The sequence below is a fragment of the Leuciscus leuciscus genome (assembly GCF_965113295.1).
Source record: "Leuciscus leuciscus genome assembly, chromosome: 14".
Lineage (NCBI taxonomy): Eukaryota > Metazoa > Chordata > Actinopteri > Cypriniformes > Leuciscidae > Leuciscus > Leuciscus leuciscus.
In genome coordinates, this window is record NC_138738.1 from 10493363 (window position 1) to 10502626 (window position 9264).

Genomic DNA, 9264 nt, shown 5'->3' on the forward strand with positions numbered 1-9264 from the left:
TGACTGAGGTTATTAAAAACTCACTATGTGGATCTACTGTATATCCCAAAATAATACCTCTGGCCCCTGAACGAATTAACAAATGTGCTTTTGTAGGTTTTTTGCAGTCAGTTGAGAGTAAATGAAAATGTCAAGAAAGATTGCAAAACAAGAGCCGAACAGCCTAAATAACAGGATTCAGGATGCACATTTTATGCACTGATTATAGGCAAAATTGGGAAAATGTGTTCAAAGTATCTGAGAGTATGTGTGTATGTGCTTCTGAAATATCATCATGTGTAATTATGCCACTGGGTACACACCGTTACTCGTTTTACATGTAAACAGGCTGTTTTTGTAGAAGTCTTAAAGACACAGCAGCAAAAAAAGACAATAAAACATGATGGTGGAAAATGGTTGTTTGGAGAAATAACCTTGACTAACCTAATAAAGGGACTGAAAAAAAAAATTATGATTTGATCCCTTTAACTTATAAACAACAAACTGTCCTAATTGTTTGGCCTTTCTTCAGTAATGCTTTTCAAAATCAATTGCAGTCTTGTACCTAAAGGCATAACTACCCACCCAGCCAGGACCATAAAAAACCCTCATGGACCCCCTCAGAAAATCCTGTCTACTTTCAGTCCCCAAAGCGCTGATGTGAATCTAGTAAGGCAAACTGAACCCACAGAGAAAATGTATTGCTGTAGTGAACCACATACATTGCATAATCACCAGCACATTACAGCTAAGAAAACAGGACAAAGTGGAACAGCAGTTTTGAACAGGTTTATAAGTATAGCCATGACTGAAGAGTATAACATCCTGGATTTAAGAACAAAAAGCCTACAAAAGGCAGAAAAAACAGGCTTTTCCAGTTTGTATAGAAGTGAAAATTCATTCATTCAAAACTTGGATCTCTTTTGGAAGCTCCTTGATCTTCTGACAACAAGAGAAGGAAGAGTCAAGGACAATGAGCTTGCAACAGCAGTAGCTCAGACGGGTCGATATTCAGACCTGGAAACACAAGGCTAATTGCACTCATTGTGACAAAGAAGGTCTATAATATAGGGAGAAAACTGGCCTTCCCACTCAACTCAATGCCTGGCACAGGACAGCAGGAGATCGAAAATCTGCCATCTTTGCTAATGGGCACTCAGCCTACCTAAAACATGATTATTCCACAAATTCTTTAAAAAAAAAAAATTATGAACTAAAGTTGCACGATTCTGGAAAAACTAGAAGATCACAGATCTCTAAAATAGAGATCACAATTCACCCATGATTCTGAATAGACAACTACACTCAATAACATGTAATTTACAAGAGGTTCTGACAAAATGCTAATTTCTGCAGTCTATGAAAATGTTGGTCCTCTATTGGTTAAACAAAACTGCATGCATTTTGTGGAAGATAATTGGTTTGGTTGTGCTTCGGCTCTGCGTGACTGTGCGGTTATGAGAATATCTGGTTAACCCACTGCTCATAAAACATTCACTACTAGGCTTAAGAGATATAGCGATTTTAAATGGGAAGATCTTAAGCTGACTAGCTGAAGACTTTTCTTCATTAATAAACACGGTACTTCCTAGGAAAATAAATTCCAACACAGTGCTACAAAGCGCTATGAAATGAGCCTTCACAATATATAATGCTTTACAATGAACTTTGTTAGAGAGCGACATATGGCAATTTATCTGTCCAATAAAATACCTAACTCACTTCGCTCGCCTTTACATCATCATAAATCCCTAAGTTCTAGCCATATCAGAAAAGCCAAGCCAATGTTGATTTTCGTTTTATTACAAGCTCAGTCTGTCGTGCTCTCTCTTTGCTAGTAGACTCTCCTCTGTTTAGCCGTTTTTTCATTTCATTTTGATAGTACTGTGTTTTTATCAGAGTACTTTTGTGACAATTTGAATTACTGTAAACTAAATAATGAAACTGTGTGGTTGAAAAGACCACCGCTTTGTGACGCTGTTTCATACCTATACATGACAGCTGCTCCCTCTGGATCTGCGCAGATATGAATGATCCGCTGTGATCGTACTTGTCAAAGGTTTAATAGACAGACAAATCATTCTCCTTTAGGAATAAGATCCCGTGGATGCTTGAATCGAGATTGTGATCTTTTAAAATTCAATACTATGTACACATATATGAATGTAATAAATCACAAAAAGATATTCTAGCTAAGATACACTACCCAAAGAAAGGCACAAAAAAAACAATGCTATGTCTAAACCAAAGGCCTTAACAACTGTCCCCAATGCCCTGTCCTAAAAGATGACACATGCCTTTGACATCATCACTCTGAGAAAACAGGAAATTAAAACACTGTCCCATAAGGCATCTTCCTCTTCATCCTGATGGCCATCTGAAACTCCACCATCCAACTATATTAGGCACATTCATGGGCAAACAACACGGAGGAGATTGATGGCACCTAGAGAGACTGATTTAAAAACTAATATCGCACAAAAAAAAAAAAAAAAAATACTGTGCACTCTGGCTATTCACTACCTTGCACTTTTACACTTAATTTGAGGTACATGTGGGAAAAGTCTTACTATAGGATAGTAGGTTTACAATACACAGTATATAGGGCTGCACAATATATCGAAAAATTATCGTTATCGCGATAATAGTATATGCGATATCCGTATCGCAGAGAGGTGCGATAAACTACATTTATTTTATGTGCCAAGCATTTGTGTGATGCATGCATGCATGGGTTGTTTATCCAAATTCGACCAATCAAATGTGGCCTTACTATCTTCATACCCGCCTCCCCAGTAGGTGCTATTATGCTATTGGCTAGATCGGGCCCAAAGGGGAACCTAGTGGCTCAGAGCAGAGAGTGGAAAATAAAAACTAATGACGGGAGTAGAGACAAGTGAGGAAAATGACAACAGCGAAGAGCCTGTGCCTAAAGAGAACTGTTCGTCTGAAATATGGCCATATTTTGGCTTCAATAGAGAAGACGTGTCATAAATGCAGGTACTGTGAAAGGGGCTGTTCACATATCGCGTCTAAAAACCATAGACCGTATATAAACTGGACACAGCGACCCCATAGGTTTCAACGGAGAAAAGTGAAGTCAATTAGAAGCTCTCACTTCCTGATGGCTCAGCGTACTGCGCAGACTCAAACTGAGCTTGACGACGTAGATGTGACGTGAGCAACCCGTCTGTCTTCTAGTAGCTGTGCCAAGAGAAATCTGAATCATTCCCTTCCGAAACTTGCAGAGACAGGTTGTGTGAGTAGGAGGTGTCCATGAGCTAGGAGCAGGAGCAACTTTTGCTAAGTATTCTGATTAATCATTTTGTCATTTTGCCTCCACGTCCCCCCGATTGCCCACGAGCTTCTGCTCCTGTCTATACGGTAATTTCCAGAGAGTCGCGTGGTTATGACGCAATCGTTAGCCTAATTTTACAAAAACTGCATCTACACGGCCATAACGTAAGATACAAGGTAATGGAGCCTTTTATACATTTTCGTGTTTCTTTAGAAATAAATAATGGACAAATGGAGTCTTTAAACGCCTCAGATGTAAAGTTATTCGCTGTCAAAGTGACGCCAAAATGAATGGGAGTCAATGGAATGCTAACAGCAGGTGGGGGTCAGCTAATCAATGGCGGCGCCCGGGGAAGCTTCAATGTTTTCCGAAACACTGCCCCCCTGCTAAAAACGCATGGAAAGCGCGGCCGTGCCGCTATCTCCTTTCCACAAGCGCTTGCGTCTGTCGTTGCTATGCAACCATGACCTGCGTGAGCTTGCGGAATTCGAAAAAGTTCAGATGTTCTCATCTCTTCGCGGCATAGGCGGGCCTGGAAAAATGTGCTTCCATTTTGCGCGCAAAAAACGCGATATGTGAACATAAGTGACGGTGTCACTAAGTCGTGCCGAAAAATGTTGGCCACATCGAGAGGAAACTAATCTCCACAGTCATCTGGAACGCAGTCTCAGGGAGGGAGCTATATGAAGACTTCAAAAAGTGTAAGCCCAAATCTACCAAAACTGCTAACGAAATGCCAAGTAACAATAACAGAGTCTCACAGACAACCATTAATCAAAGTGTTGCATGTGTAACGTTAACTCTTTATGAAAAAACTGAGATCAGAAGATCAGAAGAATATCTATTAGCCTACCTGTTTATTTTAGTATGATCATTACATATCTGTAATATCGCAAGAAATATCGTTATCGCAATACCCAACAACATCGCATATATACATGCATACACTCACACACATTTCTTGTCAATTTATTTTCAATTTCCTCAGGTAAGTTGAAGACTTTGTATGTCTGTATGTCTACAGTCTGAGAACTTAAGACTCTTTGGAGCGAAACATGGCTTCCTTGAGTCCTGCAGCAGGTGAAGTATGCCAAAGATATAGACCTGAATATTGAAAATAAAAACCCACTTGATTGTTAAAGGAAATCCCGAATCCCATGGCAGACTAGGACATTAGGTCAAATGAATTACTTTTTCAAGTTTGTCACGAGATGGAAGACACTGCATTCAATAAAGGACTAACATTAATTCTTAAGTAAATCTCATAATTCTAATAAATTAGCTGATTTTCTGATACCTTCAGGCAAGTTCTTAAACTTTAAAGTATCCTTTCATTAATGGATTTAGAGTTACACTGTCAGGGATAGTAGTTTCATGCACATGATGGCAGAACAGAAGCATAAGTTTATACAGGCTGTCATTCATAGGAACAACATTTGTAGTGCCAATTCACAGAAACTCCTGTGACCAAACATATTTTGGCAGTCAATCAGCAGGTCTGGGACTTTGTAGCTGAATCTTAATCAATGTTACAAAGACAAAAAAAAAAGAGAATGGTATTCATCAGATTATGTAGTTTTATGTGGAATTGATGTAGTTTTAAAAGGTATTTATAATTAATAATAGTTTATTTCTTTTTAATAAGTCACTCATTTGATTCTATTCATAGTCATGTCTACCAACATATTCCAATAAGAGAAGTCTCTATATATGCACCAGATTCAAACTTTACCTTCTGAGATTAAATCCTTGAGCAAATGAAGACTGAATATGACCTCACACTCTGTCAATATATAAAAAATGGACCAATATCAAAGTATTTTCTGTTGAATATAAAGCAATTAATTTTTCCTGTTCAATTTTCTCTCAACCCATTAATTAACCCCCAAATGACTTTCAATCAGACTGATATTCAGGCCAACACATTTTTTTGCAGCAGCAGATCTAGAGTTCTGCAGAAATTAAATTGCAAATCATTCACAGAGTGATCAAGCCTTCTTGAATTCATAATATCTGAATTCAAGAATGAATTCAACATGATCGGTCACTGATCCGTCAGAGATCACTTATTGTACTTCTGTTTTACAAAATGTGCCTTGTCTTACTTTAATTCATGAACATATCCTACATAAACTTGTAATGTAATGCATTTATGTGTTTGTTATTAGTCTGTAAATAGTTCTATAATTCATTTTCAATCTGTACAAAACCACTTTAATGTTTGTGTTGGCTGTTTCTACATATAAAGTTTTTATACAGTACGACAGTTGTGATTATTTTTTTATTCATTGTCACCAAAATGGGGCCATTCAAAACCTTTATAAAGTCCCTCTTCCTCTGGAAACTGTCTCCTAATGGCTGACACAACACATACAGGTAACTAGGTCCAATACCAGCTTTGCTATTGCCTGATACATGATGATAATCTGTACAATATTGTGATCTGAGCAGAGTGTTATACATATCGTCGGCTAACGTGGATATAGGGCCTCCATAAGCTAACACAGGTCTCTCACCAAGACATCTGCCCTGTTCTCCTCACACCACAACTCAATTTGTCTCCTCACACCACAACTCAATTTGTCTCCTCACACCACAACTCAATTTGTCTCCTCTGACTGTTGTTCTGTCTAATCCTGGCCTGTCCCTGCTCTCTTGGCCGCATAGCAGGCTAATAATTATATGGCTGAGGTTCGTCACACGAGTAAACATTTACAATTTCCTCATCGTCCGAACGTCATTGCGATCCATTGCTTTCCTATTATTTACTTTAACCGCACTCCCTCCCGTTACGTCACTTCCGGTTTGGCAGTTTTCAGATGCGGAAGTAAAATTCTCACAAAAACTACTCCAGAAGCATTAATAGCGTTTTATAAGTATATATTTATATTTAAAAGCACACTGTGGAGAAATTGTGTTTGTCAAACAGCGACCCCTAGAGTCGCTGTGGAATACTTGCACTGTCGTAAATACCCCTCCACCCCCCCAACCTCTACGTTAGACTTATTTATGTATGGATATTTATGTGAGATATTGAAAACTGTTCTCATGATAATCGCAAGAATCAACGTCAACAGCGTCGTCTGATATCCCTCAGGACACCTCACAACACCGGAGTTCAGCTGGCAAACTAGTTCGTGAGGCAAGCTAGGCAATAAAACATAACGCAAAAAACACGTAAGAGAAACGAGTGTTTGTTAGCAAGTCTGTTAACAGCTCTGATAATCGAAAGCTAGCTAGACATATGTGGAAATTATTGGACTGGTCTAATTATCAGCAATGGATGAATGAACAGCATCGTAAAAAAAAATGACATAGCCTACTACAAGCAAGCGCAACAACATACAACATAGAATGCAAACAAGTTTACAAATAAGAGATTTATTTACTGGCCACTAAATGCGTTTTCTCAGATCGGATTTCTGATTTATCAAAACGATTCCATTTACACCTGGTCACATAAATGTGTTTTTGCGAAACGGATTTAAATCCGATCTTCAATTCTCGCGCTATATGCAGATTTAATGGAGTGCACGTCACCGAAAGCAACAGATATGAGCTTCATTTTATTGATCATCAGCTAAAATTTCCAAAATCAAAGACAGCAATAAGAGAGAGCAGTAACAGCCCTGCTAAGATCATTTCGTTTCTTTACTTTTAATGATGATGGTTGTGTGATAAGCGTCTGCGACTTACTTTCACTTTGATTTGCGATAGTTTGCACGTTGTCTTGATGAATCGATGCTCAGCTGCGGTAATGCGTGTTCCAGTAGCGTCGTCATATCTGGCAATAACATATAGACTATAACACGCTCAAGTTTTTTTATTTTTTTATTTTTTAAAATGTTTTGGGAGGAGTACAATTTACATATGTGGTTTCAAGAACAATGCACACTTGTCCAGTTTCGTCTGGAATGCGTCTCAGACCTCCTCCTGAAGTGGTTTGAGCGATCGGATTCAAATCCGTCTTGAATGCGTTTCGGAGGACATTTACACCTGTTCTTTTCACGATCAGATAGCTATCCAATCTGAGAAAACGCATTTAGTGGCCAGGTGTAAACAGCCCCCATGACAAAAACATACGCACGAAAGCCGAAAACAAACGCTGGTTGGCCTCTCACGTCCATGCAGTATATAAACGCTCACGTCCAAATTTGAGGAAGTGGTGGGGGAAGTGACGTATGCCGTAAAGCGGTCGAATTTTGTAGTTCTTTTTGTGCTTGGGTTACTACCCGAACCCCGAAGTTACGTAGTGCCAGTAAAAGCGATACAGACCCCGTCAGGCTATGGGAGACGTGTCATTCAACCTATTGTAAGTCGATGTACCATCACAAGAGTCTTGGAAATATATTATGAAGGTTGAAAAGCTACATAGTGTTCCTTTAAACATTATTATCTATTTATTATTTATTAATTTTATTCCATCATTATTATTTTTCTATACATTGACACACTGGGTAGACTACTCTAACCTGCAATATGACCTTTAACATTTTACCAAGTTTACATCCATTTGGCATAATTCCAGATTTCCCACATAACAGTGTAAAATAAGAAATAAAATAAAAAAAACAGAACATACCCACAGACTTCTAAATAAAAAAGCAGCACTTACTGAAATAAATGCTTATATTTTAAAAATAAATAAACTTTACCTTGCTGATTGGAAGCTCTGAACTAAGTCGTCTAATAATCTGTTGTTCCTCAGGTCTTGTTCTGTTGACGGCTGCAAGGAGAGTTGAACTAATATTAATGGAAACTGTTTACTGAAAATATTAACTTAATTAAAATATTACAGACAGACAGACAGATACTCATTCATATTATTTTTTACATGATAGATAGATAGATAGATAGATAGATAGATAGATAGATAGATAGATAGATAGATAGATAGATAGATAGATAGAGCTGACACTTACCGAGTTACAAACAGGACACAACAATTTAAAGGAGAAAAACTTCCGTATGCACAGAGAACAAACTGTTTGGAATACCAAAAAGAAAAGAAGCAATAATTTAGTGTCTTGCTTAGAGAAAATATTATGTCAATTAAAACATTAAATGGATATAAACTGAACTGTAAAAGTGATATAATACGTACAGTTGTGTGAACACTGGGTCATCATGGTGATGTTGAGAAACTCAAAGCAGATAGGACATCGGAGGAGATTGTCCATGCTCTGATACACACACAAAATATACAAGATCTGATGTCAAACAAACCTGCATATCCCTCCTGACTACTGGACATCTATGACACTGAGCTTCGTGACATGTTCTCAATGATGTACAAACACATGCAATGCTATTTATTTAGTTAAATTTCAGGGAAGCAGTTGGCATGAAACAAGAACATAAGCACATCGGTGTGTAACGTTATCTTATACACATGTGAGCAGCAGATAACACATTCGTAGCGGATAATCTTGTTTTAACAACAGGGCTAACGTTAAGCAAAGTTGAATATATGAACGTACTTTGAGACATGACAGGTTCGGCGGTAAGTCCACTTCATTTAGCTGAGCCATCTACGCAAATTCCTGTGCTGTTATTAGCTTTAGTACGATTAAAAAAAAAATCTGTACAAATTAATTAGAACTCCAGCTCTCTAGATAGCAACAATAAACTCCCGCGCATTGCCTAAACACTTCCTACAATCTCGTCACTTCCGGTTGAATTCATGTAACGTCAGTATGACACACGTTTGAAAAAAAAAATACCATGGTAACCAACATTAAAGTAATTATGGTATTTTGACAGAAACTTTGATTGCCATGATGATTTTACTTAGGAAGGCACATTTGCAAAAGCCAGATGTTTAAGTAGGAACAGAATCCTTAAATTAGAATACAACATGCTTTAACATTTAAATATTTAAATTAACAAATCATTTATGTTTTAGATATAAATATGCTTTTTTAAAATAATTTGTATATTTGTTGAATTTTATTAAAATGGCCTTAGAGATCATTTGATTTATTCCA

At 37.7% G+C, this 9264-nt stretch overlaps 1 protein-coding gene across 3 annotated transcripts in view; it reads right to left on the reverse strand.

The window, feature by feature from the left end:
• Nucleotides 1-8936, reverse strand: part of rad18 (RAD18 E3 ubiquitin protein ligase) — a 39109-nt gene extending 30173 nt beyond the window's left edge. For all 3 annotated transcript variants that reach the window (XM_082137362.1, XM_082137361.1, XM_082137360.1), the window contains exons 1-4: nt 8758-8936; nt 8382-8460; nt 8200-8261; nt 7933-8003 (exon numbers count right to left, since the gene is read on the reverse strand). In XM_082137362.1, coding sequence (XP_081993488.1) covers nt 7933-8003; nt 8200-8261; nt 8382-8460; nt 8758-8808 — 263 coding nt within the window. In that variant the 5' untranslated portion in view covers nt 8809-8936. The remainder of the gene's footprint in view (nt 1-7932; nt 8004-8199; nt 8262-8381; nt 8461-8757) is intronic.
• Between the last annotated feature and the right edge of the window lie 328 nt (nt 8937-9264).